Source organism: Sinohyriopsis cumingii, chromosome 7, assembly GCF_028554795.1.
Source record: "Sinohyriopsis cumingii isolate HCF-2022 chromosome 7, ASM2855479v2, whole genome shotgun sequence".
NCBI classification, from domain to species: domain Eukaryota; kingdom Metazoa; phylum Mollusca; class Bivalvia; order Unionida; family Unionidae; genus Sinohyriopsis; species Sinohyriopsis cumingii.
Window position 1 is genome coordinate 5,034,266 of NC_142967.1, and position 22,780 is coordinate 5,057,045.

The following is a 22,780-nucleotide window of genomic DNA, read 5'->3' on the forward strand; positions in this document are numbered from 1 at the left end:
CCTCCCTGGTATCCCACAAACCTGCATCAAATCACCTCTGCATTATATGCCATCTTGACGTACCAGTCCCTAACCCTACAACTTTATTTGCTACTAAGAGAAACCTCCGCATGATAAATAGAACAAAACTAATACATGCCATCCAAGCAAACCTAACAACTTGCTTACTTCCTACAGCAGAACAACTCGATAACTGCCTGCGTTCATTGCTCGTCAAACATGCCCCAGTCACCAAGTGCAGAGTATGAATTCAAAAGTGTTCTCCATGGTATAGCAGTGTTAGGGACCAGTTTCGCACTGCTAAAAGAGACCGTCGTAAAGCTGAGAGGCTTTGGCTTTCCACCAGACTCACTATTCATAAGCAAATCTATGATGCCGCTAAGAAGAATGTCACAAACATAGTCCATGCAGCGAAAATCAGCCCACGACAGTATTAAGATCATAGAAATTTCCAGCTGCAAAGGGTTCTTTGAGATTACTAACAAGCTAAAATCAAGGAACAAATCTACACCACTTCCAACTACCTTCTCTCCAGTCGACCTTCAGGACATGTTTGCAAATTTCTTTCGTGACAAAGTACAAACCGTTTGAGATAAGCTTGACAACACATTTAAATTGACTCGTCGTCACCATACAGTTGGGATACAGAATTTTACCGGCAACCATTAACAGCATCTGAATATGTCTCTATGGATTTAGTACGTACAATCGTGATGAAGAGTACACCAAAGTCATATGAAATTGATCCGATTCTGACATGACTGCTGCTTGAGTGCTTAGATCCAGTATGTCATTCACTAACTGATGTTATTAATACCTCTCTCTCATCCGGAGAATTCCCATCAGTTTTCAAAACTGCCATTGTAAAGCATCTGCTGAAGAAACCAACACTCGATCATAACGATTTAAAGAACTACCGCCCAGTTTCTAATCTCCTTTCATATAACAAAATCTTAGAAATGGTTGTTCTATCCCAGCTTGTATCTCATCTGAATTCACGCAGTCTGTTTTTTAGCACTGTACAATCTGCATAACGCCCTTGCCACAGTACTGAAACTACTCTTCTAAAAGTAGTTAATGAAAATTTTCTCTGCTTTGGATAGCGGAAAGATTACAGTTCTCACCCTCCTTGATTTGTCTGCAGCATTTGACACAATAAACTATGATATATTACTTCACCGTCTCCAGCATGCATTTAGCATTCATGATACAGCCTTATTGTGGTTCAAGTCCTACTTGGTCAATATGACACAAATTGTGTCTGCAAATGGAATAAACTGCAGCCCAGTTAATCTATGTTGTGATGTTTCACAAGGGTCTGATATTGGACCTGTTCTCTTCATTATATACACACAGCCGCTCTCAAGTTTCATATACCATCATCCAGTGTCTCACCAGTTGTACGCCGACGACACCCAAATATACAAATCGAGCCACCCAACTGAAGTTGATGCTACCATCCAGGTATTGAGAGGTGCATTTCTGATCTGAAATCATTTATGACATGAAACAAGCTACAGATGAATGATGATAAAACTGAGGCCATTCTGATCACAACACAAAGACCTTCTCAGTCACATCCTTTACCTCAAACAATAAATATCAGTAAACCAACATTAAATTCGCACAGTCAGTACGAAACCTAGGTGTTACTCTGGACAGTACTCTCACATTGCAACAACATGAGATGAACATATGCAAGGCTGCATAACTTGAGCCGAGACAAACGAGCTCCATTCGCAAATATCTTCAGTTGATGCAACTAAAACACTTGTGTGTTCATTAATACTTTCAAGACTGGACTATTGTAACTCAATTATGTCTGGTTCATCTCAAAGTCTACTTCAGAAACTTCAAAATGTTCAAAACACAGCTGATCGGATCATACTTTGAGTACCAAGATCATAGCACACCTCCCAGCTGCTCTGTACCCTACACTGGATATCCATTCGATCCAGAATCAGACACAAATTTTGTTCTCTGTGCTACGTTTCACTGACGGACTCCAGTCCAACATACCTATCCGACCTTACCCATGTGTACACACCAGCAAGATACTTGCGCTCCTCTTCTGACAATCGTATAATCATTATTCCCACTATGAAAACGAAGTCATATGGACAACGTTCTTTTGCATACCAGGGCTCAGCAACTTGGAATGAATTGCCTACTGAACTTAGACACAAAGACACTGTGATCCCATTCAAGAGTGCTCTTAAAGCTCACTTATTTCGACTGCAAGAACAAACTTAAAGACCTAATAATGTTAACTTCCTTAAATATTTTCAGCATGTTTTTTATGTTTTCCAATTTATAGGTGTTTGTTTTTGTAATAATATCATTATATATGTTTTTATGTTATAGGTGTTGTTTAATGTTGTAAAACGATTAGAGCTCATAAAGATTAGACGATATACAAAGTCATTATTATTATTATTATTATTATTATCTATATTTACCACTTTCCACATGGCAAAGAAAATGGCATTTGAAAATTATTTTAAATATACATTATACTAATTGTGTGCATCATTGTAATATTGGAAATTTCCAATATCATTACACAGACTTTTTTTAAAAAAAAAACATTTTGTATACAATGCATGATTGTGATGATGGAGAGAAAAAGATGTGTGTGTGTGTGTGTGTGTGTGTGTTACGTCCCACGAGTCAATTTATCCTGACCTAGCCTGACCGGTCCTGACACTAAACTATTAATGCTGAGCGCCAAGCAAGGCAGCTGCTAGTACCATTTTTATAACATTTTTGGTATGCCTTGGCCGAGGTTCGACCCCGCTACTCCTGCATCCGAGACGGACACTGAAAACGGTCGAAAAGCAAGATGACAAGAAGAAGAATATATAGCGAGAATATAAGGATTATATATTGTCAAGCTAAATAGAACTTCATTATACTAAATAGAACGTTTACTTCATCAGGCTAAATATAACGTTTACTTCATCAGGCTTAATATTACGTTTACTTCATCAGGCTTAATAGAACGTTAACTTCATCAGGCTTAATAGAACGTTAACTTCATCAGGCTTAATATAACGTTTACTTCATCAGGCTAAATAGAACGTTTACTTCATCAGGCTTAATAGAACGTTAACTTCATCGGACTTAATATAACGTTTACTTCATCAGGCTAAATAGAACGTTTACTTCATCAGACTTAATATAACGTTTACTTCATCAGGCTAAATAGAACGTTTACTTCATCAGGCTAAATAGAACGTTTACTTCATCAGGCTAAATAGAACGTTAACTTCATCAGGCTTAATATAACGTTTACTTCATCAGGCTAAATAGAACGTTTACTTCATCAGGCTAAATAGAACGTTTACTTCATCAGGCTTAATAGAACGTTAACTTCATCAGACTTAATATAACGTTTACTTCATCAGGCTAAATAGAACGTTTACTTCATCAGGCTAAATAGAACGTTTACTTCATCAGGCTAAATAGAAGTGTACTTCATCAGGCTAAATAGAACGTTTACTTCATCAGGCTTAATAGAACGTTGACTTCATCAGACTTAATATAACGTTTACTTCATCAGGCTAAATAGAACGTTTACTTCATCAAGCTAAATAGAACGTTTACTTCATCAGGCTAAATAGAAGTGTACTTCATCAGGCTAAATAGAACGTTTACTTCATCAGGCTAAATAGAACGTTTACTTCATCAGGCTAAATGGAATGTGTATTTCATCAGGCTTAATATAACGTTTACTTCATCAGGCTAAATAGAACGTTTACTTCATCAGGCCAAATAGAACGTTTACTTCATCAGGCTTAATAGAACGTTAACTTCATCAGACTTAATATAACGTTTACTTCATCAGGCTAAATAGAACGTTTACTTCATCAGGCTTAATAGAACGTTAACTTCATCAGACTTAATATAACGTTTACTTCATCAGGCTAAATAGAACGTTTACTTCATCAAGCTAAATAGAAGTGTACTTCATCAGGCTAAATAGAACGTTTACTTCATCAGGCTTAATAGTACGTTAACTTCATCAGGCTTAATATAAGTTTACTTCATCAGGCTAAATAGAACGTTTGCTTCATCAGGCTTAATAGAACGTTTACTTCATCAGACTTAATATAACGTTTACTTCGTCAGGCTAAATAGAACGTTTACTTCGTCAGGCTTAAAGGTATGTGTACTTCATCAGGCGTAATAGAACGTTTACTTCGTCAGGGTTAATAGAACGTTTATTTTATCAAGCTAAATAGAACGTTTACTTCATCAGTCTAAATAGAACGTTTACTTCATCAGGTTTAATAAAACGTTTACTTCATCAGGCTAAATAGAACGTTTATTTCATCAAGCTAAAAAGAACGTTTACTTCATCAGTCTTAATAGAACGTTTACTTCAGGCTAAATAGAAAGTTTATTTCATCAGACTAAATCGAACTTTTAATTCATCAGGCTTAATGGAATGTATACTTCATCAGGGTAAAGAGAACGTTTATTTCCTCAGGCTAAATATAACTTTTACTTCATCAGGCTTATTAGAACGTTTACTTCGTCAGGTTTAATAGAACGTTTTCTTCATCAGGCTTAATAGAACGTTTTCTTCATCAGGCTAAATAGAACGTTTGCTTCATCAGGCTTAATGGAATGTTTACTTCATCGGCCTTAATAGATCTTTTACTTCATCGGGCTTAATAGAACGTTTATTTCATCAGGCTAAATAGAACTTTTACTTCATCAGGCTAAATAGAACTTTTTCTTCATCAGGCTTAATAGAACATTTACTTCGTCAGTCTTAATAGAAAGTTTGCTTCATCAGGCTTAATAGAACGTTTACTTCATCAGGCTAAATAGAACGTTTACTTCATCATTCTAAATAGAAAGTTTACTTCATCAGGCTTAATAGAACGTTTATTTCATTAGGCTTAATACAACGTTTACTTCATCAGGCTAAATAGAACTTTTCCTTGATCAGGATTAATAGAACGTTTACTTCGTCAGGCTTAATATAACGTTTACTTCATCAGGCTAAATAGAACGTTTACTTCATCAGGCTTAATAGAACGTTTTCTTCATCAGGCTAAATAGAACGTTTGCTTCATCAGGCTTAATGGAATGTTTACTTCATCGGGCTTAATAGATCTTTTACTTCATCGGGCTTAATAGAACGTTTATTTCATCAGGCTAAATAGAACTTTTCCTTGATCAGGATTAATAGAACGTTTACTTCGCCAGGCTTAATATAACGTTTACTTCATCAGGCTAAATAGAACGTTTACTTCATCGGTTTAATAGAACGTTTACTTCGTCAGGCTTAATAAAACGTTTACTTCATCAGGCTTAATAGAAAGTTTACTTCATCAGGCTTAATATAACGTTTACTTCATCAGGCTAAATAGAACGTTTACTTCATCAGGCTTAATAAAACGTTTACTTCATCAGGCTTAATAGAAAGTTTACTTCATCAGGCTTAATAAAACGTTTACTTCATCATGTTTAATAGAACGTTTACTTCATCAGCTTAATATAACGTTTACTTCATCAGGCTTAATGGAATGTGTATTTCATCAGGTTTAATAGAACGTTTACTTCATCAGGCTAATTAGAACGTTTATTTCATCAAGCTAAATAGAACGTTTACTTCATCAGGCTAAATAGAACGTTTGCTTCATCAGGCTTAGACCGCTCCGGTGGCCTAGTGGTTAGAGCGTCCTCCTTGGATGCGGGAGGTCGTGGGTTCGATCCCCGGCCGAGTCATACCAGAGACTTAAATATGGTACTAACAGCTGCCTCGCTTGGCGTTCAGCATTAAGAGGTTAGTGTTAGGACTGGTCGGCCTGGTGTCAGGATAATGTGAGTGGGTGGGACATCATGCTACATGTCTGCGGCATGATGCCCCAGTGCTAGACATCACTATAAACTGCCACATTGCAGACATCGTAGCGATATGACTGAAAAATTGTTAAAGCTACGTTAAAAATCAATATCACATCACACATCACATCATCAGGCTTAATAGAAAGTTTACTTCATCAGGCTAAATAGAACGTTTATTTCAACAAGCTAAATATAACGTTTATTTCATTAGTGTAAATAGAACGTTTACTTCATCAGGCTTAATGCTCTTTAGAGGTGCCCCTACATTACTGCAAAGAACATATTTTATGTCAGTTCCTACACCCCCATAAGTTTGTGAAGAATGCATTAGGGTACAATAAAGTTCCTAAGGCGCCTCCATTGCATGGTGCCAGGGTGCAATTGCGCCCTCTCAACACACCACTCCACTCCCATCGGGCCGCCCCTAGTCATTTTACTGGCATGAAATACAGAACATCATGTCCTTTGTTTTTATCGAATACTATTGATGACATTTAGAATAGTACACAAACCAATCTGTGAAAAATCGAATCTGTAAATCAAATGATAATTTATTAATATTCCGAAACATTAAGTATTATCTTTGTTGGATTAGAACAAAAATATTCAAAAGGTAAAGAACAAAAGAGAAACAAAAGACAGATAAAGGAAATAAAAAGTCCTGGATGGAGTCAGAAAAAGATAAGAGAGACACTTTTTCGGGGTAGGAGTTAGGGCGGGTGTTATGATGTTATCCAATGTTATGTTACATCAGAAAGTAATCATTTAGGTTGCAGTTGCTTAATATTCATATATTTTCTGGGACGGTGAGTATACAGCAAAGTTGTTATATGTAAACTAATTATCTATCTAAAAAGCCCACCAAGAGTATTTTAATGGTGTAACAGGACTAATTTATATGAATGGAGTTGGAAGCAGTTCAAGAAAGTGTTTTATTGCGCTATATATAAATTGTTTTTATGAGGGTTTGCTTTTATCATCACTATGATACATTAAGTTCTATATCATGCCGAGGAAACGGATGTCACATGTCTTTCCCCAGAACACATCAAAGCAGCAAACCCGGGTTTGACTGGACCGTTATCGACCCAGTCGCGACCCTCAGATTACGTGTGTTACTGTACCGCTGCTCCCTCCCTGCACTAGGGTCAATCAGCACATCAGTGGCTATTTTCTTCCACATACGCATGATTGAACATCATTAAAATGATCTTTGGGATGGCAGCAATGTTGCTTTCTTTGTTACGTAGTTGACAGTGGATATTATTATAGTCAATATTTCTATGATAATATACCGAGGTTTACCTATAACCTTTATGATAATATACCGAGGTTTACCTATAACCTTTATGATAATATACCGAGGTTTACCTATAACCTTTATGATAATATACCGAGGTTTACCTATAACCTTTATGATAATATACCGAGGTTTACCTATAACCTTTTTATGGGATGGGTAGAGTACAGTAACGTTTGATGGAACAAATCCTCATTCTGATTATTCCATAGATTAGTTATTGAGAGAAGACAACAATCGTTAAACAAAGCTGTTTTAGAAGTTAAGTTAGTACTGCATAAAGCTTACTTATTATGCTGTTGATCATAGGAACCAATTATATTAGCTACAAAATAAACTTTTCTTCTCCATTTAAAATTTTCTTGAAGAAATTTTTGATCAGTAAATGATTACCATCTTAATTTTTCAATCAAGACTGTGTGGGATACCTTTTCTAAGATTAGTTATACTTCTAGCTGCATCAACTTGTTTATACAAGACTGTGTGGGATACCTTTCCTAAGATTAGTTATACTTCTGGTTGCATCATGTTGTTTATACATGACTGTGTGGGATACCTTTCCTAAGATTAGTTACACTTCTGGTTGCATCAGGTTGTTTAAACGTGAGTGTGTAAGGTACCTTTCGTAAGATTAGTTATACTTCTGGTTGCATCAGGTTGTTTATACATGACTGTGTGGGATACCTTTCCTAAGATTAGTTACACTTCTGGTTGCATCAGGTTGTTTATACATGACTGTGTGGAATACCTTTCCTAAGATTAGTTATACTTCTGGTTGCATCATGTTGTTTATACATGACTGTGTGGGATACCTTTCCTAAGATTAGTTACACTTCTGGTTGCATCAGGTTGTTTAAACGTGAGTGTGTAAGGTACCTTTCCTAAGACTAGTTATACTTCTGGTTGCATCAGGTTGTTTATACATGACTGTGTGGGGTACATTTCCTAAGATTAGTTACACTTCTGGTTGCATCAGGTTGTTTATACAAGACCGTGTTGGATACTTTTCCTAAGACTAGTTACACTTCTGGTTGCATCAGGTTGTTTAAACGTGAGTGTGTAAGGTACCTTTCGTAAGATTAGTTATACTTCTGGTTGCATCATGTTGTTTATACAAGACCGTGTTGGATACTTTTCCTAAGACTAGTTACACTTCTGGTTGCATCAGGTTGTTTAAACGTGAGTGTGTAAGGTACCTTTCGTAAGATTAGTTATACTTCTGGTTGCATCATGTTGTTTATACAAGACCGTGTTGGATACTTTTCCTAAGACTAGTTACACTTCTGGTTGCATCAGGTTGTTTAAACGTGAGTGTGTAAGGTACCTTTCGTAAGATTAGTTATACTTCTGGTTGCATCATGTTGTTTATACAAGACTGTGTGGGATACCTTTCCTAAGATTAGTTATACTTCTGGTTACATCAGGTTGTTTATACATGACTATGTGGGGTACATTTCCTAAAATTAGTTATGATTATGGTTGCATCAGGTTGCTCACTTTCCATACATCAAAATAACCTCGAATGCAGTTACACCACACATTTCTTTCATATGATAAAGATGGAAAAATAAAATGTATATAAATTGTCTTCTAAAGGTTTTCTTTCTGGGTTTAAGATTTAATCCTGTGAGGCAGTTTTATGTTTTGTTGACCTAATGCCTTATAGACGACATTGTCACTGTGGAGACCCGTTATATATCTGAACTAAATGTGAGGCAATTTTATTTTTTCTTGCCCTAATGCCTTATAGACGACTTTGTCACTGTGGAGACCCGTTATGTATCTGAACTAAGTGTGAGGCAGAGATAAGCACTACAACAAAATCTGGATATGGCATACAAAACTGGTCAATATTTATCCGACTTTTGAGTAAAAAGTACCCTTTAAATCTTTCATGGGTTCATTTTCACACACACACAGAAGTTTTGCCCCACTATTTTGCTTTGGTAATTATTATACCTTTATTACACAGTTTGTCTAGTGTACCTCTAATTTGGTTGTAGTTGATGGATTTGACCTTGTCTAATTTTATTGTTTCAATGCTACGTTCCGTCATAACAAAATATCAATTGGAACATGGTGTAGTATGCTTACTGGCAGTTCGAAAGAAGCCGGCCCTGAGATATCAGTTTTTACCCTTACAAACAGAATAAGTAGCGAATACGCGAATGTAAAAAAATGTACCAAGCAACGTTTTTAAATTAATCACTTAAATTGTATTTGCTATGTATGAATAAATCGAAAAAGCGATTGCAATATTCTAAAAATATTTAGCCAAACAAAATGCTCATTTAAGTGTACCATTTACAACTGATATATAAACAGAGACAAGAACGGTAGGCAAAAAATATACCCACCACACCCAAACAAACAACAACAACAAAAAAACTGTGATCGTATGTATAAATAGATGTTGCAACGCTTAGTGGTCCGTTGGGTTGGTCACCCGTCTGATCGTAGATGTCCAGATTCTCGTACCAAGCAATGTGTATAAATGTAAGCGTCTTGGGGACAAAACTATATCACCCATCTGCCTCACTTCATTTACCTCAGTTGTTCAAACAGAAAACGCCCCTGGTGTACAACTGCTAAACTGTATCCATTTAACTGACTTCACTAGCCAGGTTGTAATAAACAACAAAAAGACACACAAAAAACCCAACCATCTACGCATCGTATATGCACATTCAGACAAAATTGCAATTATTTCAGTTGGTATTATATCAACATCCAACACAATAAGGAGATGAGTAAGTTGATATGAGATCTCTAACATGACAGACATCTGCCACAAAGCCAAATGCAGAGCAGTTGGCAAAGAAATCTGGTTCATAATGATGTTTTTTTTTTACATACCTTCCGATCATGTTGATTGCATCGCTGCCGAAAACAACTGCTTCATCGTGTGTTTGTTTTGAAGTATCTCCATCCATATTTGATGGCGTACTAGTATACAAATTAGGCAAATATATAAAGTCGTCCTTGCCCGGGTGTTATCAGTTTGATCAAATTACATTGATAATTTGTATTTTATTTTTAAACGAGTCGTTGATATGCTTTGTTCCTGAATTTGTAATGGTTGTCACACTTATTAGTGGATCTGCAGATTTATTGTCTAAAGTTTTGAAACGGTCTTCAACCTTGGAGGATTTCTGTCAAAACCTGGTCTGATTTGGCTTAACTAGTTATTAAAAGTTTCCCTTTCTTCTATTTTTAGTAAAAGAACGATACTGGATGGTGGATCAGCATAAGTCTTAAAAGCCGTTCATATTAAGGTGGATCAGCATAAGTCTTAAAAGGCGTTCATATTAAGGTGGATCAGCATAAGTCTTAAAAGGCGTTCATATTAAGGTGCTTTCAAAAAGATTTGGTCGAATTCTGTTCGATAGTTTAAAGGATTTTCTATTCTTAGTAATTGTGGCCATTTTTTGTGTCGTTTTCAAGGACTAGTAAAAACGCAATAGCTTCAAAGAGCGCTCAGTTTTTCTTTTTGTTCGTCTCCATGATCCACCCACCCCCATTCCCTCGAAACACCCTTTATAATCATCTGTATTTACCAACAAAGTGTATGCTAATTTAATGTAAACAACGTACAGCTAGAGTGATGTAATACCTACCTAAACGAACTGGCTGATGTCTTGCATGTATGGTCACTTGACTGTTCAGAGGTGAATATCGTATGACAGCAAATTTACAGGTCTTATGAGAACACGTGCAAAATAGTGCCAATTTTCATCACATTTTTGCATAACGAGCACACTTGTTAAATCAACAAGAGAAATTATTTGTCGTGTAATACACTTTTCATTGTCACAGCATTTCAACATGGTATTTACAAGGTTGGTGATGGTTCTACTCCGTGTAAGGTCGCAGAGCGAACTAATATCGGGAGTTTATGTTACTGTACCCGAAATCCAAATGATCAAGCACGCCAATTTGATCAGTAGTAGCAAAGGAGATACCTGTGCAATACTATATTAATGTCTCATATCGGTTTAGAGGGCGACATGGCTGTCTTTTGTAACAACATTATCAACTAACGAAGATGGTGTCACTCGCAGAAAGAAATTAGTATATGTAACATTTGGCTACATATATAGGTATGGTTTATCTGGGTAGCATTCATAAATTTATCAACCAGACTTGTGCATGATTTTTCAGATTCAAAGGATGAACGTGCATCAAAGGAATTATTATTTTGCAGTAACTTGAATCGCGAGACATCATCCACAGAATTAACTACACTCTGATAAACATATACGTTTAATAAATATGCAAGGGATGCAACGTGCGACGGAAATAATTTGTCGTAACCAACATAAAAATGAGTCTGAATTTTGTTTTACCTATGATCACAGGAGCACAAAAATAAAGTCACTTTCTCTTTTATCTGACAGTACTTAGTACAAGTGTAAAAGTAACATCTCACTCGCACTCAGCAGTTACAAGAATAGTAGAGCCTTCAATAGATTACCAAGGTGCCCGGCATCGCTACCACTGGTGCAACACTGTCATAGAAATATATATGTTGTTTGAAAGGTACATCCGAAGTCTCGCATCAAAATCTTTTCTTTTTAGGAACATGAAACTAACTAATTTATTGAAGGGCAACAGTGATGCACAACATTTCCGATTTTGGGGTTAAACCCACTTTATAATTGTTGCGCCCAATGACTTTACTTGGATTTTTGGCCAATAAGAATAACGGATCTTGCGTAAAAACACAGCCCGGCAAACTAGCCGGCCTGATTGAATAGCGAACCTGACATTCCTGCATAGGAATCCAGCATGGTAAATAATAAGCTATTGCAAATCTTTTACTCAAGCCATCTCGCACGTCTAACTCCAGTCCATGGCGAAATACCAAAATGCAAAAATGACATAACTTCAAACTGGTCACAAACAACCGAACACCTTGACATCAAGTGTTTAAGCCCAAACTGAGAAAAAAATCTCTATAAACAAAGGTTATACAGTAACTCGAGACGCAAAACAAATTCCCGGCTGAGAGTCACGTGACCACGTTCTAGAATGATTTAGAAGGTATCTACAAGTCTAACGGCACGTATCAGTACAATCTCAATTTCACCATTATCATTTACACATTAAAAATGAATTAAAATAAAGAAGTTGTTTACTTGATCCTCAATCAAGGCCAGGAACTAAATTAAAAATAGAAACAGTGTTTCTATTTTTAGGCGTCTAAGAAGAGTCATGTCAAACTGAATTTTCTGGAAAATATCAACATCCTAGTAAACAGAATTACAATAAATTTACATGCAATGAAAAAATATATATAAAAATTCCAAATTACATAAAATTAAATTAAATAAAATATAAATTAAATCAAATATACATAAGAGACAAAATCTAAGGTAAATATCTTCATTTTAAAAGTTTCAAAACAATAACCTTTTACGTATCCTTCACTTTGTGGATGCTTCTTAAAAAGAAAAAAAATATCTTGAAATCATGCTTTCTCCCCATGCAACTTTGTTTGCCGGACTAGTACTTAATTCTGTTAGTTTGTAGCTCATTTGCTCCAAGCAATCTGGATTCTTCCGAATGCGAAATTTATAACAATTTTTAGAAACTTTGCGAAACATAAATTAATCTTCTCAGCTGCTAGTGCGAAAACGAGCTTCATCCTATAAAGATTCCTCTTTTTAATTCATTTTTACTGGTGGATTATAAGAAAGAGAAAAGTAAAGAAATAAACATGATTTTCCTCGTTTCTCATATATGGTTTCAATTAAATCTGTCCAGTAATGTGATATACTGATGACAAGCTGTAATCTAGTACAGCATTCTCACAACCACATTTCTTCAAAAAAAAATATGCTGACATTTGACCCAAAATTAGAATTGTAAAGAAGAGTTAGTTATACCTTACTACGCATGTACCATAACTTTATCAAGCACCTAAAGTTTCCATCAAATCATACAATTAGTGTGGTGAGATAAGCAACAACACGCTTATTTCTGAAACATGACTCTTAAAATACCCTCTTTATCATTCAGCTTTCAATAAAAACCGAAACAGACAAATGACTTTACTGCAAGTTTACTTTAACCACTCGTTAAACATACAAAATTAGAATTATATATTTCAAGCGGTTTAAGAGAAGTAGCGATGGCAAATTTCCCCCTGACACCTGAGTTTTAAAATACTTGAATATTTTCATAAATGTCGGCAAAACGTATAGGAAAATGTGCCAAAATAAAACCGAACCGCACAGCTTCATCGAGCCGTCAACAAGCCTAAAAAAATTAGAGGTAATTCATTCAAACTGCGGATGAATACAAAGCCGTCATTAAGCCTAGAATAATCAGAAATAGTTCATTCAAATTACATTTTTACACAAAACATGTCATTAACCCTTGAAAATTCGAAGCAATTCGTTCAAACTTTACAGAAAAACCGTAATTAAGCTTAAAAATTAGAAATAAATCATTCAGTGTAGGGACAGAACTGATAAAGAGCATCTCAAGTCTAGAGGTTTGTTCTTTTCATTTCCTCTCTCTTAAAATTTCCAAAATACATACTGAATAAAATAAATGATAATATTTTTAGTTCGCAACACAATTATAGATAAGAAACATCTGTAAAATGTATTATTCCCATACAGACAAAAGCAGAGTACTTTGTACATGTTTTCACACCATTATTTTCCTTTTTCATAGCTGTGATTATTGAAGGTGTTTCAACTTTATTACATGATTTATACACGGCATTTCCACTTATTACATGCGATTACTGACGGCATTTCAACTTTATTGCAAGTGAAAATTTGAGGGTACTTCCTCCTAATGAAATGTGGTTATTGAAAGTATTTCCCCTTTTTATTACACGTGATTATTGACCACATTATAATTTTATTACACGTGATTATTGACCACATTATAATTTTATTACACGTGATTATTGACCACATTATAATTTTATTACACGTGATTATTGACCACATTATAATTTTATTACACGTGATTATTGACCACATTATAATTTTATTACACGTGATTATTGACCACATTTCCACTTTATTACAAGTGATTATTCACCGCATTTCTACTTTATTACATGTGATTCTTGAATGTAGAAAAGGAATTACTTTAAACCAATCCTCATGAAATGCGATGCTCGGAAGTCTTTAAAAAACTTACCTACAAGGGCCCGGAAACTGATAATAATAATAATAATAATAATAATAATAATAATGGCCATGTAGTTTTAGAACAAATTAAAATCACTAAGAAGTTTATCAGCAACTTTATCGAAAAGAAAAAGTAATATTTTACCTCGAAATAAATTTTCTGCCAAGATTGAATCCTTCCATTAGGACTTGACTCAATACAAAAATTCAGTGTTATTTATTATATTACCATATTTCAGAAACCTATTTTAATTAACCTTCACAAATATATGAAAACCAACAAAACTTTACAGTAAGAGTTTCTTCGTGTAATAACACATAGGTTTATCTCACGAAAAGTGGCGAATCTTTTTTTTCTTCACATGTTCCATTAAATGTGCTTAGCTGAAATTTGTTTAACAATGTCGATCCTAAATATCAATAAACTAGGCAAATACATTATTTTCCTTTTTCTTATTTGTGCTTGCTTTGGCGGGTTTTCATTAGTCTACTTGTTCTCGACAAGAAGACTGCGTATCTTATACAGAGATCATAGCCATACAATCTTTGGGGAATATACATGTATGTACATTTGGAAAGAGATCATTGTCATACCTTTGATGGATACACATGTATAAACATGTGTATAGATATCATAGTCATAGCTTTGAGAGATATACATGTGTGCACTTTTTTGCAGAAATCATAGTCATATATTCGAGGCATACATGTATGTACATTTTTGCAGAGATCGTAGCCATATAATCGTTGGGGAAAATACATGAATACAAATTTTTCAGAAATCATAGTCATATCTTTGAGGAATATACATATAGGTACACTGGTAAAGAGATCAGAGTCATACCTTTTAGAGATATACATGTATGTGCATTTGTACAAAAACCGAAATCATCGTGATATCTTTGTTAATATATATGTATGCACATTTGGACAGAGATCAGAACCAGATCTTTAGAATATATATATATATATATATATATATATATATATATATATATATATATATATATATATATATATATATATATATATATATATATATATATATAGAAATCATAGTCATATCTTTGAGGATGTACATAGAGATCATATCCATATACTTGAGTGAAATACATGCATATACATTTGCAGAATGCGGTAGTATCATTGTAGTTACTGATGTGAAGTTTATCTTTATCAACCTAAGCATAATTTGCGTCATCGTCATCATATATTATTATTATTATTATTATTATTATTATTAACTGCAGTTTCCAAATCATTTGTTTGCTTGTTTTGTTTTATTATTTAAATATTTATTTTTTGTAACCTTTATAAAAATATTTTGTTAAATACTATATTCCCATGTTTGCAATCCTCCCAAAGAGCAGTCTTTAATGCTTTACCATCATTTCATCAATCACAATGACCTTTATTATATGCAATTCAAATATTTCCCTAACTTTATCGACATGGAACACATTTAGATAGGGGAATATGCCATTAACACTTTAGGAATGTTTCTAGATTCTCAGAATTCCATATGTTTATATTTGTTCGCCAAAATTAAATCGGATCTCCAGATACCTTTAGCATCTGCTTTGTATATTTCTACACCAAACTATCACATGCATAGTTTTATATAGTTCCACTCTAAATTATCACATGCATACCTTGGATATTTCTACATGAAAATATCACATGCATACTTTATATATTTCTATAACAAATATCACGTGTATACTTTGTATATTTCTACACTTAATGTCGTATGCATACTTTATATATTTCAACACAAAATATCACATGTATATCTTGTATACTTCTACACCACATATCGCATATATACTTTCTCTGAGCCACACATCATGCCATTAAAAAATCTCAAACTAGAGAAGGAAAAAAATCAGACCTTTTCCAGAGTAGAAATAATAACTAGTTCATCTTCAACGATTCTTTTCATTTTTAGATTTTCTGTATTCACAGGTATTTCAATGTATGAGCATCATTAAAGAGGGCTTGTTTCAGTTTGCTGAAACATTTGGTCTAATATTTAGTCATGGCTAGTAGATAGTTGCTGTTATTCAATGAGTTTTATTAGCTTCATTTGAACTCCGTACAAATTAAGATAATATTCATCACATGCAAACTTAGTACTGATTTTCTTCAATTAATACTGCTTAACAGTGCAATGAGATAACGCTGAAGTACATTTGAATACCTTGGTCATTACGACTTGGAATTATATGGCGTCATGGCGTTGTTTGCCACGTCATTAAGCGTGACTGTTTGACGTTATATCTCATACTATGTTTTTTTTTTTTTTTTTAAATTATGATTGTAAATAGACGATGTTACTCGTGTATTCGTTTCAAATTAAACTTACTGAAGGAGTCGAATAACTTGGCAAGCAAAAAATTGTAATTATTCGACGAGTTTCATAATTAGTTAACAAATATGTAAGATTATTTTTATCACAATACAAAATATGCTTAATTTTGTTTTACTTAACTGCATATTTTGTGTTGTGTAATGTAGTATAATTCGGATGCCTCTGTCGTTACGCCTTCTCCTTTGCATAACGTTCTGACGTTATTTTTGACATCGTTAGGTGTTAATACCGTGTGACATATATGAAAATTATAATATGGGTATATTAACATAAATAACACAAAATTGTCATGTGAAGATTTTTTATATATAACAAAAACATTAATAAGAGTTTATTTCACCGACTATTATTTTATGATGATGATACGAACAACGACAACAACAACAATAATAATAATAATGATGATAATAATAATAATAATAACGTAAATTCGTCCTTGTGTATCGTTTTTGGGAACAATTTTCTCTATTATTCATTATTTTATACTCCCCTTACCTCAATGCACATTGTCTTTAGATTTCAGCACAAGTCAATATATATATACATGAACATAAATCTTCCATCCATCTTCAGAGGCATCAAATACTGGTAAAAGTCTCTAATATCGGTTTGCTATAACTTGTCAAACGGGATATTGTCAGAAGTTCATTTTCTCTATTAATTTTTATCAAATTTGTCAACATTTTGTCCGCCAACTCCAAATACAGGTACAGTTTTAATATTTAATATTTCATTTGTTTCAGTAAAAGGGACAATTCATAGAATGAATGTTCCTGCAATAGCAATCTACGGATCCATACATGAGAAATAATTTTATGATACATCTTTCTGATACCTCTGAAGGAATAGCTATTATTGACACATCTGACATCGCTAAACCAATAATAATGTTAAAGAGCAAGACGTATGCTATATTAACTTTCACGTGTCACCTGGCGATCCTGTCATTTAAATCTAACTAACAACATAAATCAATCTTGAAGAAAGTCGAGTGTGTAGTCCACAATGATAATTAAATGAATTAATGAAGAACCGTGTGTAAACCGTAAGATTTATTAACATTTCATGTCCGCCTTTACCTACAGAAAGGCTCTAAGTTAATGTCATGTTCCAGAAAATCTTTCAGTATCATTTTCTTTCCTACAATTTCATTTATATGCAGGTTATTTTCAGGAGTTGAAAATAAGTTCCGTGATGCGATTTAAGGCTAAATTACGAAATGTAATAGAAACTGTGATGAATTAATTTCTTTTTCAATTCAAATAGTAAACTGTGTTTAAGAATAAATATTAAAAGCAATATTCCAGGTAATAATTTCTTCGTCTGGTTGTTTTTGTTGACTTTTATATGTAATTGTTAATTGTGGGACCAATTATATAGTACTTGTACATTCCTATAACTTGTGTTATAATATAAAAACATTTGTAACAAAAAATTCTGAGCTAAGTACAAAAATATCCGTTTCAAATTATTCCTATTGTAATTGTAATTTTCATGAAAATTGCAAACATATTCTAAACAAAACCATTTTTGGAAATGTTGTAATGGTCTTTTATTTTTTAAGTATCGAAGTTTCCGTATTTAAATGCATTTTAGAAGCTAACGTTGTTGGTGAGATCCTTAATAAATCTTTCCAATAATAAAGACACCATGCAATAAGTTACCTACATTCAAATATTTTCTTGTCACAGTGCTACATTGCAGTCAGTTCCACTAATGATGCAAGGATATATTTATAAATAACCGGTATACAAAAAGATAAATTTGTAAAAACAAAATAAATGCAGCCAGTATCAATAATGACTGTGGTGTTATGGCATTACAACGGAAGTATGAATATCTATAAATGTATACACTGACAGGAATACTTTACCTCCAGCTCGAGATCCAAGGAAGCCACCAAAGGTCTTTGTTGACATGTCAGCGAGAGCGTCCAAAGGAGACATGGGTACGACGGGATTATCGTCCTCCACATCAATGATTTCATCATTTGATTCATTGTCCACACATTTACCTGAACTTAGAAAGGGGCTTTGAAACTCAAAGTGATCTAATCTCTCTACCTGATGTCTTTCCCATGGACGAATTAGAGAAGATATATTCCGCTTGTTATGTCCATATATGTCTTTTGAATTTTTGGTGAAGATATTTTCCATGCATCTTTGGTTCCAGTGGCTGTTTGACTCAATATCACAATCATGGCGGTGCTCTGGTTCTTTACGGTGGTCTGTATCAGGTTCTCCGAGTATGTCACATATTCTGAAAGATTTGACCCTTCTCCTGGTAATGTAGTGTTCAGGTCGTATGTTTGGACGAAATACTTTGCACGACCCAACTTCCCCCAACCTTTTATAAATATTAAGTGCGTATTTGTCAAGAAGAGGGCAAACTTCCACACGATGGAGCTCTGCTACCATCCTGTGATATCCATTTAATTCATACGCCATCTTGAATATGTCAGGAATTTATATCGAGCTTGTATTTTCATTAAGCCGAAAAAGAGACCGATTAAAATCTAACTTAACAAATCATATTAGTTTCTTATTTGAATTAACATTCTACCTTTCCTTCATGCACGATTACTTTAATGTTTAGAATACAGAACATTTCCAGCAAAGATATAGAGTCCTCCGGGAAATATTGTATATCTATAATTTCCTCTCCTGTAGTTTGGTGATGATGAATCTTAGCATCTGACCCCGGGAATAGCTATTCCACCTAAATCGGACCCACCATCGTATAACTGGGATAGGACGTTGACAAGGGTCTCCTATTAGGCGAGGCAACACGACTAACTTCACTGACTTGTAAACAGCAGCTAAAATTAGAAAGTCCTTCCAGATAATTAATGTTGATAATAAATTATCTTACTTCAGTTTGAGGACGCCTCAATGTATGACTTGTTCAATGTTAGAGGTGTGAACCTGAGTTTATGAATTTATTGACAATGGCAACACGAATCGTGTTGAAGGTATAACCACGGTCAACTCACAATGGTTGAATCTTACTTCACAAATAGGACGATGACAGGAAGGTGTGGCTTTGTAAAATTTATTAGCATAATTTAACCAATTAATCAAAGTCTGTCAGTTTGCGCATATGGGAGGCTAAGAGCCATATTGTGAAGTCTTCGTCTTGGTCATTTGATTTTAAAATATGTTCTTCAGATGTTATGTGTTGAATAACACACTAACTATTCAAAATATCCGCAACAGATTTCAAACAGGATACTGAGTGAGATCTCTTTACGATGTCGCCTGTTTGCTACTTTCCTCCGGGTTAGGAAGCACAACATTTAATTGTCATCTTTAATTTAATGAATACCAATACGGATAAAACTTAGAAAATGGGCGCATCAGTGAAATTTCAGGTCTTTGAGAGGACGAATATCTAATTATTATAATGTATAAGGAAACCATTTTTCCAAATGTATTTCAGCATAATTCAGAGGTCGATTTAAAAAATAAAAAGACAAGAAACATACATCTTCCAGAGAAAAACATTCTCCTAAATGGAGCAAGGTATTGTTAACAGCATATATTTTGAGTTTAATGGCACGTATACTGTGTAATTACACATATTCTGAGTGTAATAAACTTTAACTATTATATATATATATATATATATATATATATATATATATATATATATATATATATATATATATATATATATATATATATATATATAATAAATGAGAGTGTACAATAGACATATACAATAGCTTTTCTGTATGTGAAATAAAAATAGAATCACTTCAGCACTTGACAATGACTACCAGATGCACGACGTTTTATGAAAATATGGCAGTTCTTTTCGTTTTGTAAACATCCTGTCATTCTGTTAACCAGTTTTCTCTAGCAGGCGCAAGGCCACTGCGCAAAACATGCATTCTGTATTAGTTGAAAATATTTGTTAATTTATTGTATTCAACTGCTTGCATAATAGTTTCTTTAGAGAAATTCTGTACACACACAACAAAAGTGTGTCTTAGGGGTCTGAAACTATTTACACCTGGTCCGCTAGTTATTTCTTGTTTATTTCAAGTAACCAGTACTTTAATTTTCTCTAAAAATTATCGAAAACCATTTGAGATAGGATAATCCCGCAATTGCATGTTACTATAGAAAATATGTATTTGTCAAGATTGTATGCCGGTATAAAATACAACATTTGTATCCTTTAATAACCATATTAGATTAATTAATCGACGCACTGACATCTCCACTCTGATCCTTGAAGAGTGTAAGAACGTTCACAAGACAACTAAGTGACGGTAGATTCTACCAAAAACTAGACGCTGATCCAACACTGGAATATGCAAAAACCATCACTAATATTATTGACGAGGCGTACCAAATCGGGCACATAGACCAGCAAACGAGAAACTACTTAAGCTGAGAAAACCCAAGGGCAGGTAGATTTTACCTTCTACCTAAAATCCACAAACAAGGAAACCCGGACACACCCATAATCTCCGGTAACGGGCATCCCACAGAAAGGATATCATAATATTTGGATCATTTTATGAGACCACATGTCCACAAATTACCATCATATCTTCAGGACACGACATATTACCTCATAAAAAGCAAAGCAAGCGAACCATTACTGCCAGATACATTGTTTGTTTCCTTAGACGTCACCTCTTTCTGTACTAACATAACGCACAACGAAGAGATACAAGCGTGTAGAGAAGCATGGAAAACTAAAAATGTAGACAATACACACACACACTTCCTAGTCCAACTCCTACAGCTTGTCCTACAACTTAATAACCTTGAATTTAATGAAGAAAACTCCTCCAAATTAATGGAACCGCAATGTGTAGAGAAATGGCCTCTTTGTATGCTAATGATTTTTGGGGAATACTGGAGAGTCAACTTTTAGCATCGGTTGAACTTACACTATACCAGTGGGTACGCTTTATCGATGATATAGAAAATGAAGTGGCAACATGGAAGATAAAGTCTGGATGATTTCATATCAAAGGCAAACAACTTCCATCCCTCAATACAATTCACTGCAGAAGTCTCCAACTCAAGCCACGTCTTCCTGGACACAACAACCAGACTGGTAGAAAACAAAATTCCATACAGACATCTACTCCAAATCAACCGCCAAACACCAATATCTCTTCCCAAGGAGGTGTCATCCAAAACACTGCATTAGGAACATCCCATATAGCCAGGCACTGCGGATGCGCATAATTTGCTCTGACGATGAAACATTCCTAAAAAGGTCGAAAGAGCTATCTAAATATTTAATTTACCGAGGCTACGACAAAGACCTGGTTACGGAGGCAACCCAAAGAGCTAAACAAACAAACCACGACGACCTACTAAAATATGGAAAGAAGGAAATGGCTGATAGGATACCATTTATCCTGACCTACCATCCAGACAACCACAAAATAGGCAAAATCATCAGATAACACGGACCCATCGTGGTATTGTCGGACGCACTAAAGTTAATCCTCCCTAATAAACCTGTAGTCGCCTACCGGAGACCTAAATACCTCAAGAACACCCTAGTCAATCTGGCTCCTGTGGCGATAAAAGGTGCAAAACCTGTCAACATATTATAGAGACCAGGACATTTTCTAGCACAGTGACTAGAGAAAAATTAAACATACATTATCCAAACAAAACGTGCAAAACAGAGAATGACATTTATCTCATCACATGTAAGATCTGAAGCCTTCATAATGTCGGAGAAACTGAAAAACTACACAAAAGGATCAGCCTTCATAGATCTGATTGGATGACAAAGAAACTGTACAGAAGCCCGGTCGCAGCACACTTCTCCGCTGGCCACACTTTCAGTGATAGAACACTAATTGTAATTGCTCACAACTCCAATTGGATTCCCCAAACCAGGAAAAATGGAATCTTACTGGATATGCCGCCTTAGAACATTGAAACCGGAAGAATATAAAAAGACAACCATGCAAAACTAAAATTATCTTTTGCAGGCGAAACATTTTCTTTTAAATAATTCTCTAAATTTGATTAATAGCCTATGACTACTATAACAATGAAATATCCGGGATATAATTTGCGCTTACATAAATTAACATAAAATAACAGATGT

At 34.5% G+C, this 22,780-nt stretch overlaps 1 protein-coding gene across 1 annotated transcript in view; it reads right to left on the minus strand.

Annotated features, from left to right (window-relative positions):
- The window catches only part of LOC149794668 (uncharacterized), a 39,296-nt gene extending 19,633 nt beyond the window's left edge, over positions 1-19,663 (minus strand). The window contains exon 1 of the mRNA XM_089964274.1: positions 18,561-19,663. Within this exon, the coding sequence (XP_089820400.1) occupies positions 18,561-19,134 (574 nt within the window). The 5' untranslated portion in view covers positions 19,135-19,663. The remainder of the gene's footprint in view (positions 1-18,560) is intronic.
- Between the last annotated feature and the right edge of the window lie 3,117 nt (positions 19,664-22,780).